Source organism: Staurois parvus, unplaced genomic scaffold (genome assembly GCF_062004578.1).
Source record: "Staurois parvus isolate SC_StPar_1 unplaced genomic scaffold, SC_StPar_1.0 ptg003805l, whole genome shotgun sequence".
Lineage (NCBI taxonomy): Eukaryota > Metazoa > Chordata > Amphibia > Anura > Ranidae > Staurois > Staurois parvus.
In genome coordinates, this window is record NW_028321601.1 from 8664 (window position 1) to 28379 (window position 19716).

The following is a 19716-nucleotide window of genomic DNA, read 5'->3' on the forward strand; positions in this document are numbered from 1 at the left end:
CATCCTGAGGAGAAATCTGCCCTTATCCCCCCCATCCTGAGGAGAAATCTGACCTTATAACCCCCAGCATGATGAGAAATCTGCCCTTACCCCCCCCCCCCCATTCTAAGGAGAAATCTGCCCTTATCCCCCCCCCCATCCTGAGGAGAAATATGCCCCATCCCCCCCCCCCATTCTGAGGCGAAATCTGCCCTTATCCCCCCCATCCTGAGGAGAGATCTGCCCTTATCCCCCCCCCCCCATCCCGAGGAGAGATCTGCCCTTATCCCCCCCCATCCCGAGGAGAGATCTGCCCTTATCCCCCCCCCCCATCCTGAGGAGAGATCTGCCCTTATTATCCCCCCCATCCTGAGGAGAGATCTACCCTTATTATCCCCCCCATCCTGAGGAGAGATCTACCCTTATTATCCCCCCCATCCTGAGGAGAGATCTACCCTTATTATCCCCCCCATCCTGAGGAGAAATCTGCCCTTACCCCCCCCCCCCCCATCCTGAGGAGAAATCTGCCCTAATCCCCCCCCCCATTCTGAGGCGAAATCTGCCCTTATTCTCCCCCCCCCCCACCTTGAGGAGAAATCTGCCCTTATTCCCCCCCATCCTGAGGAGAAATCTGCCCTTATTCCCCCCCATCCTGAGGAGAAATCTGCCCTTATCCCCCCCATCCTGATTAGAAATCTGCCCTTATTACCCCCACCCTGAGGAGAAATCTGCCCTTATCCCCCCCCCATCATCCTGAGGAGAAATCTGCCCTTATTCCCCCATCCTGAGAAGAAATCTGCCCTTATCCCCCCCCCCCATCCTGAGGAGAGATTTGCCCTTATCCCCCCCCATCCTGAGGAGAAATCTGCCCTTATCCCCCCCATCCTGAGGAGAAATCTGCCCTTATCCCCCCCCCCCTCATCCTGAGGAGAAATCTGCCCTTATCCCTCCCCCCCATCCTGGAGAGAAATTCGCCCTTATCCCTCCCCCCCATCCTGAGGAGAAATCTGCCCTTATCTCCCCCCCATCCTGAGGAGAAATCTGCCCTTATTCCCCCCCCCCATCCTTAGGAGAAATCTGCCCTTATCTCCCCCCCCCCATCCTGAGGAGAAATCTGCCCTTATCTCCCCCCCCCCCCATCCTGAGGAGAAATCTGCCCTTATCCCCCCCCCCCCATCCTGAGGAGAAATCTGCCCTTATCCCCCCCCCCATCCTGAGGAGAAATCTGCCCTTATCCCCCCCCCCACCCTAAGGAGAAATCTGCCCTTATCCCCCCCCCCCCACCCTAAGGAGAAATCTGCCCTTATCCCCCTCCCCCATCCTAAGGAGAAATCTGCCCTTACCTCCCTCCCCCATTCTGTGGAGAAATCTGCCCTTATCCCCCCCCCCATCCTGAGGAGAAATCTGCCCTTATCCCCCCCCCCATCCTGAGGAGAAATCTGCCCTTATCCCCCCCCCCCATCCTGAGGAGAAATCTGCCCTTATTCCCCCCCCATCCTGAGGAGAAATCTGCCCTTATTCCCCCCCCCATCCTGAGGAGAAATCTGCCCTTATCCCCCCCCCCATCCTGAGGGGACATCTGCCCTTATCCCCCCCCATCCTGAGGAGAGATCTGCTCTTATCCCCCCCAACCTGAGGAGAAATCTGCCCTTATCCCCCCCCCCCCCCCAGCCTGAGGATAAATATGCCCTTATCCCCCCCCATCCTGAGGAGAAATGTGCCCTTATCCCCGCCATCCTGAGGAGAAATCTGCCCTTATCCCCCCCCCCCATCCTGAGGAGAAATGTGCCCTTATCCCCCCCATCCTGAGGGGACATCTGCCCTTATCCCCCCCATCCTGAGGGGACATCTGCCCTTATCCCCCCCCCCATCCTGAGGGGACATCTGCCCTTATCCCCCCCCATCCTGAGGAGAGATCTGCTCTTATCCCCCCCATCCTGAGGAGAAATCTGCCCTTATCCCCCCCCCCCAGCCTGAGGAGAAATATGCCCTTATCCCCCCCCATCCTGAGGAGAAATGTGCCCTTATCCCCGCCATCCTGAGGAGAAATCTGCCCTTATCCCCCCCCCCCCCCATCCTGAGGAGAAATCTGCCCTTATCCCCCCCCCATCCTGAGGGGACATCTGCCCTTGTCCTCCCCCCATCCTAAGGAGAAATCTGCCCTTATCTCCCCCTCCCCCATCCTAAGGAGAAATCTGCCCTTATCCCCCCCCCCCCCCCCATCCTAAGGAGGAATCTGCCCTTATCACCCCCCCTATTCAGAATAGAAATCTGCCCTTATCCCCCCCAGTCTGAGTAGAAATCTGCCCTTATTCCCCAAACCCCCCCCATCCTAAGGAGAAATCTGCCCCCCCCCCCATCCTAAGGAGGAATCTGCCCTTATCCCCCCAGCCTGAGGAGAAATCTGCCCTTATCACCCCCCAGCCTGAGGAGAAATCTGCCCTTATCACCCCCCAGCCTGAGGAGAAATCTGCCCTTATCACCCCCCCATTCAGAAGAGAAACCTGCTCTTATCCCCCCCCATCCTAAGGAGAAATCTGCCCTTACCCCCCCATCCTAAGTAAAAATCTGCCCTTACCCCCCCCCCCCCCATCCTGAGGAGAAATCTGCCCTTATCCTCCCCCTATCGTGAGGAGAAATCTGCCCTTATCCCCCCCCCCCCCCATCCTGAGGAGAAATCTGCCCTTATCCCCCCCCCCCCATCCTGAGGAGAAATCTGCCCTTATCCCCCCCCCCATCCTGAGGAGAAATCTGCCCTTATTCCCCCCCCCCCCATCCTGAGGAGAAATCTGCCCTTATTCCCCCCCCCCATCCTGAGGAGAAATCTGCCCTTCTCCCCCCCCCCATCCTGAGGAGAAATCTGCCCTTATCCCCCCCCCCCCCATCCTGAGGAGAAATCTGCATTTATTCCCCCCCCCCCCGTCCTGAGGAGAAATCTGCCCTTATTCCCCCCCATCCTGAGGAGAAATCTGCCCTTATCCCCCCCCCATCCTGATTAGAAATCTGCCCTTATTACCCCCACCCTGAGGAGAAATCTGCCCTTATCCCCCCCCATCATCCTGAGGAGAAATCTGCCCTTATCCCCCCCCCCATCCTGAGGAGAGATTTGCCCTTATCCCCCCCATCCTGAGGAGAAATCTGCCCTTATTCCCCCCCCATCCTGAGGAGAAATCTGCCCTTATCCCTCCCCCCCATCCTGGAGAGAAATTCGCCCTTATCCCTCCCCCCCCATCCTGAGGAGAAATCTGCCCTTATTCCCCCCCCCCCCCATCCTGAGGAGAAATCTGCCCTTATCTCCCCCCCCATCCTGAGGAGAAATCTGCCCTTATCCCCCCCCCCCCCATCCTGAGGAGAAATCTGCCCTTATCCCCCCCCCCCATCCTGAGGAGAAATCTGCCCTTATCCCCCCCCCCATCCTGAGGAGAAATCTGCCCTTATCCCCCCCCCATCCTGAGGAGAAATCTGCCCTTATCCCCCCCCACCCTAAGGAGAAATCTGCCCTTATCCCCCTCCCCCATCCTAAGGAGAAATCTGCCCTTACCCCCCTCCCCCATTCTGTGGAGAAATCTGCCCTTACCCCCCTCCCCCATTCTGTGGAGAAATCTGCCCTTATCCCCCCCCCCCCCATCCTGAGGAGAAATCTGCCCTTATCCCCCCCCCCCCATCCTGAGGAGAAATCTGCCCTTATCCCCCCCCCATCCTGAGGAGAAATCTGCCCTTATTCCCCCCCCATCCTGAGGAGAAATCTGCCCTTATTCCCCCCCCATCCTGAGGAGAAATCTGTCCTTATTCCCCCCCCCATCCTGAGGAGAAATCTGCCCTTATCCCCCCCCCCCATCCTGAGGGGACATCTGCCCTTATCCCCCCCATCCTGAGGAGAGATCTGCTCTTATCCCCCCAACCTGAGGAGAAATCTGCCCTTATCCCCCCCCCCCCCAGCCTGAGGATAAATATGCCCTTATCCCCCCCCCATCCTGAGGAGAAATGTGCCCTTATCCCCGCCATCCTGAGGAGAAATCTGCCCTTATCCCCCCCCCCATCCTGAGGAGAAATCTGCCCTTATCCCCCCCATCCTGAGGGGACATCTGCCCTTATCCCCCCCCCATCCTGAGGAGAGATCTGCTCTAATCCCCCCCATCCTGAGGAGAAATCTGCCGTTATCCCCCCCCCCCCCCATCCTGAGGAGAAATGTGCCCTTATCCCCGCCATCCTGAGGAGAAATCTGCCCTTATCCCCCCCCCCCCCCATCCTGAGGAGAAATCTGCCCTTATCCCCCCCCCCATCCTGAGGGGACATCTGCCCTTGTCCTCCCCCCATCCTAAGGAGAAATCTGCCCTTATCTCCCCCTCCCCCATCCTAAGGAGAAATCTGCCCTTATCTCCCCCCCCCCCCATCCTAAGGAGGAATCTGCCCTTATCACCCCCCCTATTCAGAATAGAAATCTGCCCTTATCCCCCCCAGTCTGAGTAGAAATCTGCCCTTATTCCCCACCCCCCCCCCATCCTAAGGAGAAATCTGCCCTTATTCCCCCCCCCCCCCATCCTGAGGAGAAATCTGCCCTTCTCCCCCCCCCCCATCCTGAGGAGAAATCTGCCCTTATCCCCCCCCCCCCCCATCCTGAGGAGAAATCTGCATTTATTCCCCCCCCCCCCCCGTCCTGAGGAGAAATCTGCCCTTATTCCCCCCCATCCTGAGGAGAAATCTGCCCTTATCCCCCCCCATCCTGATTAGAAATCTGCCCTTATTACCCCCACCCTGAGGAGAAATCTGCCCTTATCCCCCCCCCCCCATCATCCTGAGGAGAAATCTGCCCTTATTCCCCCATCCTGAGAAGAAATCTGCCCTTATCCCCCCCCCCCCCCATCCTGAGGAGAGATTTGCCCTTATCCCCCCCATCCTGAGGAGAAATCTGCCCTTATCCCCCCCATCCTGAGGAGAAATCTGCCCTTATCCCCCCCCCCCTCATCCTGAGGAGAAATCTGCCCTTATCCCTCCCCCCCATCCTGAGGAGAAATCTGCCCTTATCTCCCCCCCATCCTGAGGAGAAATCTGCCCTTATTCCCCCCCCCCATCCTGAGGAGAAATCTGCCCTTATCCCCCCCCCCATCCTGAGGAGCAATCTGCCCTTATCCCCCCCCCCATCCTGAGGAGAAATCTGCCCTTATCCCCCCCCCCCACCCTAAGGAGAAATCTGCCCTTACCCCCCTCCCCCATCCTAAGGAGAAATCTGCCCTTACCCCCCTCCCCCATTCTGTGGAGAAATCTGCCCTTATCCCCCCCCCCCCCCCCATCCTGAGGAGAAATCTGCCCTTATCCCCCCCCCCATCCTGAGGAGAAATCTGCCCTTATCCCCCCCCCCATCCTGAGGAGAAATCTGCCCTTATCCCCCCCCCCCATCCTGAGGAGAAATCTGCCCTTATCCCCCCCCCATCCTGAGGCGAAATCTGCCCTTATTCCCCCCCCATCCTGAGGAGAAATCTGTCCTTATTTCCCCCCCCCCATCCTGAGGAGAAATCTGCCCTTATCCCCCCCCCCATCCTGAGGGGACATCTGCCCTTATCCCCCCCCATCCTGAGGAGAGATCTGCTCTTATCCCCCCCAACCTGAGGAGAAATCTGCCCTTATCCCCCCCCCCAGCCTGAGGATAAATATGCCCTTATCCCCCCCCATCCTGAGGAGAAATGTGCCCTTATCCCCCCCCATCCTGAGGAGAAATGTGCCCTTATCCCCGCCATCCTGAGGAGAAATCTGCCCTTATCCCCCCCCCCATCCTGAGGAGAAATGTGCCCTTATCCCCCCCATCCTGAGGGGACATCTGCCCTTATCCCCCCCATCCTGGAGAGATCTGCTCTTATCCCCCCCCCCCCCCCAGCCTGAGGAGAAATATGCCCTTATCCCCCCCCATCCTGAGGAGAAATGTGCCCTTATCCCCGCCATCCTGAGGAGAAATCTGCCCTTATCCCCCCCCCCCCCCCATCCTGAGGAGAAATCTGCCCTTATCCCCCCCCCCATCCTGAGGGGACATCTGCCCTTGTCCTCCCCCCATCCTAAGGAGAAATCTGCCCTTATCTCCCCCCCCCATCCTAAGGAGGAATCTGCCCTTATCACCCCCCCTATTCAGAATAGAAATCTGCCCTTATCCCCCCCAGTCTGAGTAGAAATCTGCCCTTATTCCCCACCCCCCCCATCCTAAGGAGAAATCTGCCCTCCCCCCCCCCCCCATCCTAAGGAGGAATCTGCCCTTATCCCCCCAGCCTGAGGAGAAATCTGCCCTTATCACCCCCCAGCCTGAGGAGAAATCTGCCCTTATCACCCCCCCCCATTCAGAAGAGAAACCTGCTCTTATCCCCCCCCATCCTAAGGAGAAATCTGCCCTTACCCCCCCATCCTAAGTAAAAATCTGCCCTTACCCCCCCCCCCCCCCCCCATCCTGAGGAGAAATCTGCCCTTATCCTCCCCCTATCCTGAGGAGAAATCTGCCCTTGTCCCCCCCCCCATCCTGAGAAATCTGCCCTTATCCCCCCCCCCCATCCTGAGGAGAAATCTGCCCTTATCCCCCCCCCCATCCTGAGGAGAAATCTGCCCTTATTCCCCCCCCCCCCCCATCCTGAGGAGAAATCTGCCCTTATCCCCCCCCCCCCATCCTGAGGAGAAATCTGCCCTTGTCCCCCCCCCCCATCCTGAGAAATCTGCCCTTGTCCCCCCCCCCCCATCCTGAGGAGAAATCTGCCCTTGTCCCCCCCCCCCATCCTGAGGAGAAATCTGCCCTTATCCCCCCCCCATCCTGAGGAGAAATCTGCCCTTATTCCCCCCCCATCCTGAGAAATCTGCCCTTATCCCCCCCCCCCATCCTGAGAAATCTGCCCTTATCCCCCCCCCCCATCCTGAGGAGAAATCTGCCCTTATCCCCCCCCCCATCCTGAGGAGAAATCTGCCCTTATTCCCCCCCCCCATCCTGAGGAGAAATCTGCCCTTATTCCCCCCCCCCCATCCTGAGGAGAAATCTGCCCTTGTCCCCCCCCCCATCCTGAGGAGAAATCTGCCCTTGTCCCCCCCCCCATCCTGAGGAGAAATCTGCCCTTGTCCCCCCCCCCATCCTGAGGAGAAATCTGCCCTTGTCCCCCCCCCCCATCCTGAGGAGAAATCTGCCCTTGTCCCCCCCCCCATCCTGAGGAGAAATCTGCCCTTATCCCCCCCCCCATCCTGAGGAGAAATCTGCCCTTATCCCCCCCCCCCATCCTGAGGAGAAATCTGCCCTTATCCCCCCCCCCATCCTGAGGAGAAATCTGCCCTTATTCCCCCCCCCCCATCCTGAGGAGAGATCTGCCCTTATCCCCCCCCCCCATCCTGAGGAGAAATCTGCCCTTATTCCCCCCCCCCCCCATCCTGAGGAGAAATCTGCCCTTATCCCCCCCCCCCCCATCCTGAGGAGAAATCTGCATTTATTCCCCCCCCCCCCCCCCCCGTCCTGAGGAGAAATCTGCCCTTATTCCCCCCCCCCCCATCCTGAGGAGAAATCTGCTCTCATCACCTCCCCCCCTCCAACATCCAGCCCACTGGCCCCCATTGGACAGAGAGACGACTCCGACATCCAGCCCACTGGCCCCCTTGGATGGAGGAGAGGACTTCGACATCCAGCCCACTGGCCCCCATTGGACAGAGAGACGACTCCGACATCCAGCCCACTGGCCCCCTTGGATGGAGGAGATGACTCCAACATCCAGCCCACTGGACCCCATTGGACAGAGAGACGACTCCGACATCCAGCCCACTGGCACTTATTGGACAGAGAGACGATTCCGATATCCAGCCCACTGGCCCCCATTGGATGCAGGAGACGACTCCAACATCCACCCACTGGCCCCCATTGGATGAAGGGAACAACAAAACACTAGCCATGAGAAGGAACCCATGAGGGCTGAAATCTGGGACATCTTCCAGGTTCTGTCCTCCTCACTCCATTATCTACAAAGTCCCTGAAGCCACAAGCAGGTAATAAGGTCAATTTCCAGCAGCTGGATGACCCCCAAAGTCATGGACAAAGGGCAGACTGACCGGTGTCAGAGAAACCCGTATGGAGGCTTCCACTGCCGACGTCTTGCCACAAATTGGATTCTTGTAGCCACCATACAATCCTCTTCCCGGAGTTCATTGAAGGACACAGCTTCACTTCATACATGAGTTTGATGCCGCCACCTACAGGAGCAGGACACCAACTGCAACCTAAACTAATAGAATGCCGAAGGGGTGGCCATCTGGATGGGTGCCGTGTCCTCCAATGACCGCAGAGAAAAGAATTTACAGTGAGTACAAAATCCAAATGTCTCCATCGTTCCTTGGAGGACACATCTTCACAGGTAGGATGCAGCAAAGCAGTACTAGAAAGACAACCAAAAGGGGTGGGGCCAAACCAAATCACCAAATTCTGTACTGCAAATGGAGAGGTTTGGCCACCACCAGAGGATTTCAGTTGCGCCCAACGTCCTGCTCCTGTAGGTGGCGATATCAAACCCATGAAATGGTGTCCTTCAATGAACCTTTGAGAAATGCCACGTGCCTGGCAGTCACACCAATCCTATGACTTTCCCCTAATCTGCAGAACAGCCAGGCAAGTAGCATTTGCAGCAGGCAGTGAGCCCGTATTTGGATAAATGAGCCATGGAGGGGTGGAATACGGAGAGAAGGTTTATTGATGTCCTGGGTACAGAGGTTCTACCCCTCCCCCCGGCCCCGGAACCTGTAAAAAGGAATGGTCATAGGGGAACACAGTGCTGAAAATCACATTATACCATAAAAATGTACAAAAGCCCCGGGGGGAGGGGCATTGAGGGGAGGGGCTGAATATATAAATATGTACAGGAGAAGACCGGGCCAGTCCTATCTGCAGTCTCTGTCCTTGTAAAGGTCCCTGCGGGGAGGGGACCCCGGCCGCGATGTAGATATAAGGGGAGGTGGAGCACTCAGCAGATTCATGGGCGGGGTTTTGCTCAGTAGCCCAGTTCCAGGATGATGGTAGAGCGGGCCCAGCATAGACGGTGCGGCAGGCTGCATGGTGACATGGGCAGGTAGGCCATATAGGCGAGCTCGTTCAAAGTCTTCTCGCAGTATGTGGGCTCGTTCCTCCCGCTGTTCAAACAGATGCTGAGGAGCTGCAGATGGCAGGCGGAGAGGAGGCGGGTCTACTCTACGGTACACATCTCTCCAGGCTTCCAGTGCATTGGGGTACTGCTCCCCCAGAAAAGATCCTCGCAGCCTTTCAAAAGGGGGAGAAGGATGGGGCAAGTGGAGTCCTGGCAGAGGAGAGCGGCCCACCTCGAAGCTCAGCAAGTCCGGCTCCTCCTTCACTTTCACTTTGGAAGGATGGTCTGGCGTCAGTCGAGGTTTCATCTCCGAACTGCTCCCAGGTCTCATGGCCACATATGGGGAGAGGTTCCGGCTGGGGACTCGCTCCTCAGCACCCGGGAGGCGGGGGGTTTGTGTAAGAGGGGACACCCTTGGAGGCAAACGAGAGTAAAGCAAGTCCCTGTGTTGGCAAAACAAGAAGATTAAGTATGTGACCCCATCTCCACGTAGACCTACAAACCAACGAAAGGCTCCACCTACCGGTCCTTCTCATCCTTCATATGCATGGTGTGTGGATCCAGGTCCCCGACTTTGCCACAGATCTGAGTGGGTGCCACAGGGAAGGAAGGTGGAGTGCGGTGCAGCCGATTCCAAGGATCATGTGGACTGGGGAAGTTGTGAATCGTAGAGGCTTCCTTCTGGCTGAACACAGAGGAAGGATCTAGAAGGAAAGTTTGGGGACGATTACTGATCTCTGGAAAGGTAAGCCATCGTAAGGAACGTGTGGAAGAAAATGCAGTGCAGAGTCATTCACAGGGCAGACCATGCCTTCTACTTACCGTATTGTGCTACTTCCAGCCAAAAACACGGTAGTGTCTACACACCAATCTACACTATTCGCTATGGACCGCCCACAGAGAGTAGCCTTCTGAGATCAGGATGTAAAGCGAATCTCGAGGAGTCCACTTCCTGGTTCTGGGAGTTCACTTCCAATCTAACGTCAGTTCACTCCTCCCACACATCCTACCTCCCAGTGCTGCTTGCTAACCCCCTCCAAACTAGAGCTGCTCTGTGTATTGGCAGCCAAAAAATTGCATCACTGAACATTGGCCTAATCCCCTCCCCCCACCATGTGCAAAACCAAACCTCACGTACCAATGATGATCCACAGCACATAACCCACCCCCCAAAATTCACCCATAATCTGATCCCCGCAGTACAAAAGCATCGAAACCACCGAGACACTACAGAACATACCACACAACACATCGCGTCACCACCTTCTCTACCCAACCCCTGGGGCCTCCTACACATACCCTCCACCTATACCACCCAACCCCTGGGGCCTTCTACACATACCCTCCACCTATACCACCCAACCCTTGGGGCCTTCTACACATACCCTCCACCTATACCACCCAACCCCTGGGGCCTTCTACACATACCCTCCACCTATACCACCCAACCCCTGGGGCCTTCTACACATACCCTCCACCTATACCACCCAACCCCTGGGGCCTTCTACACATACCTTCCACCTATACCACCCAACCTCTAAAGCCTTCTACACATACCCTCCACCTATACCACCCATCCCCTGGGGCCTTCTACACATACCTTCCACCTATACCACCCAACCCCTGGGGCCTTCTACACATACCCTCCACCTATACCACCCAACCCCTGGGGCCTTCTACACATACCCTCCACCTATACCACCCAACCTCTAAAGCCTTCTACACATACCCTCCACCTATACCACCCAACCCCTGGGGCCTTCTACACATACCCTCCACCTATACCACCCAGCCCCTGGGGCCTTCTACACATACCCTCCACCTATACCACCCAACCCCTGGGGCCTTCTACACATACCTTCCACCTATACCACCCAACCCCTGGGGCCTTCTACACATACCCTCCACCTATACCACCCAACCCCTGGGGCCTCCTACACATACCCTCCACCTATACCACCCAACCCCTGGGGCCTCCTACACATACCCTCCACCTATACCACCCAACCCCTGGGTCCTTCTACACATACCCTCCACCTATACCACCCAACCTCTGGGGCCTTCTACACATACCCTCCACCTATACCACCCAACCCCTGGGGCCTTCTACACATACCTTCCACCTATACCACCCAACCCCTGGGGCCTTCTACACATACCCTCCACCTATACCACCCAACCCTTGGGGCCTTCTACACATACCCTCCACCTATACCACCCAACCCCTGGGGCCTTCTACACATACCCTCCACCTATACCACCCAACCCCTGGGGCCTTCTACACATACCCTCCACCTATACCACCCAACCCCTGGGGCCTTCTACACATACCTTCCACCTATACCACCCAACCTCTAAAGCCTTCTACACATACCCTCCACCTATACCACCCATCCCCTGGGGCCTTCTACACATACCTTCCACCTATACCACCCAACCCCTGGGGCCTTCTACACATACCCTCCACCTATACCACCCAACCCCTGGGGCCTTCTACACATACCCTCCACCTATACCACCCAACCTCTAAAGCCTTCTACACATACCCTCCACCTATACCACCCAACCCCTGGGGCCTTCTACACATACCCTCCACCTATACCACCCAGCCCCTGGGGCCTTCTACACATACCCTCCACCTATACCACCCAACCCCTGGGGCCTTCTACACATACCTTCCACCTATACCACCCAACCCCTGGGGCCTTCTACACATACCCTCCACCTATACCACCCAACCCCTGGGGCCTCCTACACATACCCTCCACCTATACCACCCAACCCCTGGGGCCTCCTACACATACCCTCCACCTATACCACCCAACCCCTGGGTCCTTCTACACATACCCTCCACCTATACCACCCAACCTCTGGGGCCTTCTACACATACCCTCCACCTATACCACCCAACCCCTGGGGCCTTCTACACATACCTTCCACCTATACCACCCAACCCCTGGGGCCTTCTACACATACCCTCCACCCATACCACCCAACCCCTGGGGCCTTCTACACATACCCTCCACCTATACCACCCAGCCCCTGGGGCCTTCTACACATACCCTCCACCTATACCACCCAACCTCTAAAGCCTTCTACACATACCCACCACCTACTCCAGCCAACCCCTGGGGCCTTCTACACATACCCTCCACCCAACTCCTGGGGCCTTCTACACATACCCTCCACCTACTCCAGCCAACCCCTGGGGCCTTCTACACATACCCTCCACCTACTCCAGCCAACCCCTGGGGCCTTCTACACATACCCTCCACCCAACCCCTGGGGCCTTCTACACATACCCTCCACCCAACCCCTGGGGCCTTCTACACATAGCCCCAGAGGTTGGGTGGTGTAGGTGGAAGGTATGTGTAGAAGGCCCTAGGGGTTGGGTGGAGTAGGTGATGGGTATGTGTAGAAGGCCCCAGAGGTTGGGTGGAGTAGGTGATGGGTATGTGTAGAAGGCCCCAGGGGTTGGGTGGAGTAGGTGATGGGTATGTGTAGAAGGCCCCAGGGGTTGGGTGGAGGGTATGTGTAGAAGGCCCCAGGGGCTGGGTGGAGGATATGTGTAGAAGGCCCCAGAGGTTGGGTGGTGTAGGTGGAGGGTATGTGTAGAAGGTCCCAGGGGTTAGGTGGTGGGTATGTGTAGAAGGCCCCAGGGGTTGGGTGGAGAAGGTGGTAGGTACGTGTAGAAGGCCACAGGGGTTAGGTCGAGTAGGTGGAGGGTACGTGTAGAAGGCCCCAGGGGTTGGGTGGAGAAGGTGGTAGGTATGTGTAGAAAGCCCCAGAGGTTGGGTGGTGTAGGTGAATGGTTTCTACACATACCTACCACCTTCTCCACCCAACCCCTGGGGCCTTCTACATGTACCCACCACCTTCTCCACCCAACCCCTGGGGCCTTCTACACGTACCCACCTTCTCCACCCAACCCCTGGGGCCTTCTACACGTACCCACCTTCTCCACCCAACCCCTAAAGCCTTCTACACATACCCACCACCTACTCCACCCAACCTCTGGGGCCTTTTACAAATGCCCACCACCTACGCCACCCAACCCCTACAGCCTTCTACACATACTCGCCACCCACTCCACCCAACCCCTACAGCCTTCAAAACATACCCACCACCTACTCCACCCAATCCCTGTGGCCTTCTAACCATACCCACCACCAACTCTGCCCAACCTCTAAGGTCTTCCAAAGCACACCTACCACCTACTCCACCCAAATGCTACAGCCTTATGAACATACCCAACCCCTACTCCACCCAATCCCTGGGGCCTTTAAAACATACTCACTACATACTCCATTCAATCCCTGGGGCCTTCAAAACATACTACATACTCCACCCAACCCCTACAGCCTTCTAAACATACCCACCACCTACTCCACCCAACTTCTACAGCCTTCTACACATACCCACCACCTACTCCACCCAACCCTTGAGGTCTTCCAAAACACTCCTACTCCACCCAAACGTTACAGCCTTCTAAACATGCCCAACGCCTACTCCACCCAACCCTTAGAGCCTTCAAAACATACCCACTACCTACACCACCCAACTGCTGAGGCCTTCAAACCATAGCAACTACCTACTCAACCCAACCCCTGGGGACTTCAAATCCTACTCACACCGTAATAATTTGCTGGTTCCCCTATCCATCATATTCTCCTCCACCCAGTATTCATGGCCCTTGCCATGGGACTCTCTCCTCTTTGCATTGCTCTTCCCACCCTACATGTCTTCTGTTCTTTAAACTTTATTGAAGAAAACAAACCATGAAACAGAAAACGCAGAACAGATTTTATTTGTAGACAATGTAGTGTGTAGTCTGAACATGTGGAAATGTGTACTTAGTCAGACTTGTTTTATACCATCCAATAGTAACTATATAAAATACAACAGCAGCACAGGCCCCACGTTACCAGACTTCTCATTCACACCAAGGGAAGACCTGACATGGAGTACTCCCAGCAAACCACAGAAATCCCCAACTGGTCTACTTACTGTAAGAAGGGTTTCCTAAACCACCAAAAGCACCATTTGTCAGGGATGCTAGGGGAGAGAATCCAGGAGCCCGAATGAATGGATCTGAGAGGAAGATAGAAGATATGGTTATAGGAGGGGCATACAAAGGTCAGTCCACCCACAAACAAAATGTTAATGTTCAGTAGATGTTCCACACTTAAACCACTCAATTCCCCAGACCTGGAATGGAAATTATTTCTACTCACAACTGCATGTGGTTTCTCTCTGAAATGATAAGCAGAAAGAGTTGGGCACCGGATCCCTCTAAAAGACATTAGAAACCAGGAGACCACTGTGCCCACCAGACTCCACCTAGAACACGGATCATCTCTGATTTAATGAGCTGGGTACCTGACTCCTCTGAAGGACATAGGAAGCCAGGAGACCACTGTGCCCACCAGACTCCACCTAGAACACGGATCATCACTGATTTAATGAGCTGGGTACCTGACTCCTCTGAAGGACATAGGAAGCCAGGAGACCACTGTGCCCACCAGACTCCACCTAGAACACGGATCATCTCTGATTTAATGAGCTGGGTACCCAACTCCTCCGACCTCCACCTAGAACACAGGCCACCTATAGGCGTTCCTTATACTGGAGAGATATGAGTGCTCAATCCCATACTGTGCAGACCCTGGCCAGTGAATGGAGGCTGTTGACCCTCCAGACATCAGACGGTTCTGTTCATTAAACATGACAATGGAGAAAATCAAGGCTGGAATATGAGACTCACCAACAGGCCCGGAGGGAGGAAGGAACTGGGTAGCAGAGGATGCGACCTGAAATTGACCAGGGGTATGAGATACAGCACCTGAGAAAACAAAAATGAACCTGAGAAGACAATTCAACTACCCAGCCAGCACATGGGGCCAACCTAAACACCTACAGAGACCTAGAAGATGGCAGACAGGCAGAGGAGGGACAGTACAAAGACTTCCTATGTACATGCAAGGCAACTAAAGAGAAGACAAAGATTTGTATAAAGGGTTCCAGAGGAAATATCAACATCACATGCAACAAAGGACTAACACCACACATACAAAGGGTGCAACAGAAGCATGCAATCCTTTACCAGTCATGAGGGTGGGGGGCCGAGACAGCTCGTGTGTGGAGGGGAGAGAGGCCAAGTCCCGAATTCAGGCATAGGAGGTCACTACGAAATTCAGGCTTATGTGGAGCTCCTTGTGCAAGCTGTGATATAGAAGAGTCCCGTGTGAGACAGACAGGCCAAACCCATGTGAGATCAGGGGGTGTTCAGGGGAGGGGGACAGAGATACCCAGGTGGGAGAGGAGGAACAGAGAAGATATGGAGCAAGGGAGAGGGAAGGTAAGGAACAGAGGGAGAAAACAGGAGGAGAACAGGAGGAGGAGGAGAACGAGAACAGAAGGAGAGGAGAACAGAAGGAGCAGGAGGAGGAGAACAGAGGAGAACAGAAGGAGCAGGAGGAGGAGAACAGGAGGAGGAGAACAGGAGGAGCAGGAGAACGAGAACAGGAGGAGCAGGAGAACGAGAACAGGAGGAGCAGGAGAACGAAAACAGGGAGCAGGAGAACGAGAACAGGAGGAGCAGGAGAACGAGAACAGGAGGAGCAGGAGAACGAAAACAGGAGGAGCAGGAGAACGAGAACAGGAGGAGCAGGAGAACGAGAACAGGAGGAGCAGGAGAACGAGAACAGGAGGAGGAGGAGAAGGAGAACAAGAGAAGGAGAACGAGAAGGAGAACAGAGGAGACAGATATCCAGGTGAGACCAGAGAGGGTGGGGGGAGAAGATCCAGAGAAGATATGGAACAAGGAGGGGAGATATGCAGGGAGGGGAGGGGAGGGAAGGGAAGGAAAAGAGGAGGGCGCAGGAGGACAGATACCCAGGTGGGACCAGAGAGGATATGGAACAAGGAGAGGGGAGATATGCAACAAGGGGAGGGAGGTAAGGAAAAGAGGAGGGCGGAGGGGGACAGATACCCAGGTGGGACCAGAGAGGGTGGGGGAGAAGATATGGAACAAGGAAAAGGGTTGTAAGGAACAAGGAGCAACAGGAGGAGGACAGAGACATCTGGGTTAGACCAAACAGGGTGGAAGAGAAAACATCCTATCCAGAGGGTATATGGAAGGAGGAGGAACAGAGGAGGAGGACAGAGAGTAGGGGGTCTTTGTAGGAGGAGGACAGAGAGTAGGGGGTCTGTGGAGGGAGGAGGAGGACAGAGAGTTGGGGGTCTGTGGAGGAGGAGGAGGACAGAGAGTAGGGGGTCTGTGGAGGAGGAGGACAGAGAGTTGGGGGTCTGTGGAGGAGGAGGACAGAGAGTTGGGGGTCTGTGGAGGAGGAGGACAGAGAGTAGGGGGTCTGTGGAGGAGGAGGAGGAGGACAGAGAGTAGGGGGACTGTGGAGGAGGAGGAGGACAGAGAGTAGGGGGTCTGTGGAGGAGGACAGAGAGTAGGGGGACTGTGGAGGAGGACAGAGAGTAGGGGGTCTGTGGAGGAGGAGGACAGAGAGTAGGGGGTCTGTGGAGGAGGAGGACAGAGAGTAGGGGGTCTGTGGAGGAGGAGGACAGAGAGTAGGGGGTCTGTGGAGGAGGAGGACAGAGAGTAGGGGGTCTGTGGAGGAGGAGGACAGAGAGTAGGGGGTCTGTGGAGGAGGAGGACAGAGAGTAGGGGGTCTGTGGAGGAGGAGGACAGAGAGTAGGGGGTCTGTGGAGGAGGAGGACAGAGAGTAGGGGGTCTGTGGAGGAGGAGGACAGAGAGTAGGGGGTCTGTGGAGGAGGAGGACAGAGAGTAGGGGGTCTGTGGAGGAGGAGGACAGAGAGTAGGGGGTCTGTGGAGGAGGAGGACAGAGAGTAGGGGGTCTGTGGAGGAGGAGGACAGAGAGTAGGGGGTCTGTGGAGGAGGAGGACAGAGAGTAGGGGGTCTGTGGAGGAGGAGGACAGAGAGTAGGGGGTCTGTAGAGGAGAAGGAGGACAGAGAGTAGGGGGTCTGTAGAGGAGGACAGAGAGTAGGGGGTCTGTAGAGGTGGACAGCGTCACCCTGCGGGTCATGGTTTATTAGAAGGGTAAATCACTTGCTTTTGGGATGAGATTGGACATCCAGAGATTTCTCCAACACTCAGCGCTCAAGTCCAGCTAGTTAATACATAATTGTGGTAAAGCAAGGAAACTCCTTTACAGTCACATCACAGCACTTACCTCAGGGTCACTATGTCCCACATTTACTAGTCCCCTGACCCTCCCACAATGCAGGTCCAGTCGCCCCCCAACCCTCCCAACGCAGGTCCAGTACCCCCCCCCCTTTCCCGACCCAATGCAGGTCCCCCCCACCCCTGACCCTCCCAACACGTAGGTCCAGTTCCCCCCCCCCCCCCAACGCAGGTCCAGTCCCACCCCCCGACCCTCCCAACACGCAGGTCCAGTCCCCCGGCCCAACACAGGTCCACTCCCCCCCCCGGCCCTCCCAACACGCAGGTCCACTCCCCCCCCCGACCCTCCCAACACGCAGGTCCACTCCCCCCCCCCTCCTCGACCCTCCCAACACGCAGGTCCACTCCCCCCCCCCCTCCTCGACCCTCCCAACACGCAGGTCCACTCCCCCCCCCCTCCTCGACCCTCCCAACACGCAGGTCCACTCCCCCCCCCCCCCCCCCTCCTCGACCCTCCCAACACGCAGGTCCACTCCCCCCCCCCCTCCTCGACCCTCCCAACACGCAGGTCCACTCCCCCCCCCCCCCTCCTCGACCCTCCCAACACGCAGGTCCACTCCCCCCCCCCCCCTCCTCGACCCTCCCAACACGCAGGTCCACTCCCCCCCCCCCTCCTCGACCCTCCCAACACGCAGGTCCACTCCCCCCCCCCCCCCCCCTCGACCCTCCCAACGCAGGTCCAGTCCCCCCCGACCCTCCCACCACACAGGTCCAGTCCCCCCCGACCCTCCCACCACACAGGTCCAGTCCCCCCCGACCCTCCCACCACGCAGGTCCAGTCCCCCCCGACCCTCCCAACACGCAGGTCCAGTCCCCCCCGACCCTCCCAACACGCAGGTCCAGTCCCCCCCGACCCTCCCAACACGCAGGTCCAGTCCCCCCCGACCCTCCCAACACGCAGGTCCAGTCCCCCCCGACCCTCCCAACACGCAGGTCCAGTCCCCCCCCCGATCCTCCCAACACGCAGTTCCACTCCCCCTCGACCCTCCCAACACGCAGGTCCACTCTCCCCCCGACCCTCCCACAGTGCAGGTCCAGTCCCCCCGACCCTCCCACAGTGCAGGTCCAGTCCCCCCGAACCTCCCACAGTGCAGGTCCAGTACCGCGACACCCCCACAGTGCAGGTCCAGTACCGCGACACCCCCACAACGCAGGTCCAGTACCGCGACACCCCCACAACGCAGGTCCAGTACCGCGACACCCCCACAACGCAGGTCCAGTACCGCGACACCCCCACAGCGCAGGTCCAGTACCGCGACACCCCCACAGCGCAGGTCCAGTACCGCGACACCCCCACAGCGCAGGTCCAGTACCGCGACACCCCCACAGCGCAGGTCCAGTACCGCGACACCCCCACAGCGCAGGTCCAGTACCGCGACACCCCCACAGCGCAGGTCCAGTACCGCGACACCCCCACAGCGCAGGTCCAGTACCGCCCCCCAGGCAGGACACCCCCACAGCGCAGGTCCAGTACCGCGACACCCCCACAGCGCAGGTCCAGTACCGCGACACTCCCACAGCGCAGGTCCAGTACCGCGACACTCCCACAGCGCAGGTCCAGTACCGCGACACTCCCACAGCGCAGGTCCAGTACCGCGACACTCCCACAGCGCAGGTCCAGTACCGCGACACTCCCACAGCGCAGGTCCAGTACCGCGACACTCCCACAGCGCAGGTCCAGTACCGCGACACTCCCACAGCGCAGGTCCAGTACCGCGACACTCCCACAGCGCAGGTCCAGTACCGCGACACTCCCACAGCGCAGGTCCAGTACCCTGACCATTCCACAATGTTGATTCAACGCAGGTCCTGACCTTACTGGATTGGCACTACATGTGCTTGAAGAAAAGATAAATCCTATGTTCTCCAACAGTGACTGATGGTAGGTATGACACAAATGGAAGCCCCTCCTACAAATGGCTTATAAAAGGGAACCAACCAATCCCTGAAGAGAAGGCTGTACCATCAGCTCTGCAACAAGACTAGATCTGGGGGTTCATTTCACCACAATACACGGCCTAATATCCACATTGCCATGTATGGGACCATCTCACCACATCTACTAATCACTGATAGAGGTGTACTTGGGGTATAAATCTGTTGCCCACAGCAAGGAGATCATGTCAGCCTCCAGAGATCTGATTTTCCCTCCCAGAATTCAGTTTCCATGAGCAATGTGACCCCACAGCCCTCCCCCTTGCAGGGAATCTGGGGTCCAGACATAGGCTCAGCAGAAGCTACTATATATGAGGAAAGAAGATCCCACCATACCTTCATCCTCTCCTGATGACGCAGAATCATATACGCCACACGGACGTGCATCGCACACCAGCGCCCGGACCTCTGTGACACAAACAGACAACATGTAAGACCCCCCCAACAATGTCTGCAGAGCCCCCATCAATCATATGGGGTCTCCACTTATCGCAAAAAAAAATAAA

The 19716-nt window shown here is 57.0% G+C and overlaps 1 protein-coding gene across 1 annotated transcript; it reads right to left on the bottom strand.

The window, feature by feature from the left end:
• Positions 1–8651: 8651 nt before the first annotated feature.
• On the bottom strand, positions 8652–19661 carry LOC149427401 (putative fibrosin-1; the record flags this gene model as incomplete). Its single annotated transcript, XM_089668077.1, is given in 7 exon segments — positions 8652–9502; positions 9583–9763; positions 14067–14150; positions 14824–14901; positions 15163–15211; positions 15213–15281; positions 19547–19661. Coding segments are annotated over 7 exon segments (1222 nt in total), but the record flags the coding sequence as incomplete, so codon positions are not given.
• Positions 19662–19716: the final 55 nt, after the last annotated feature.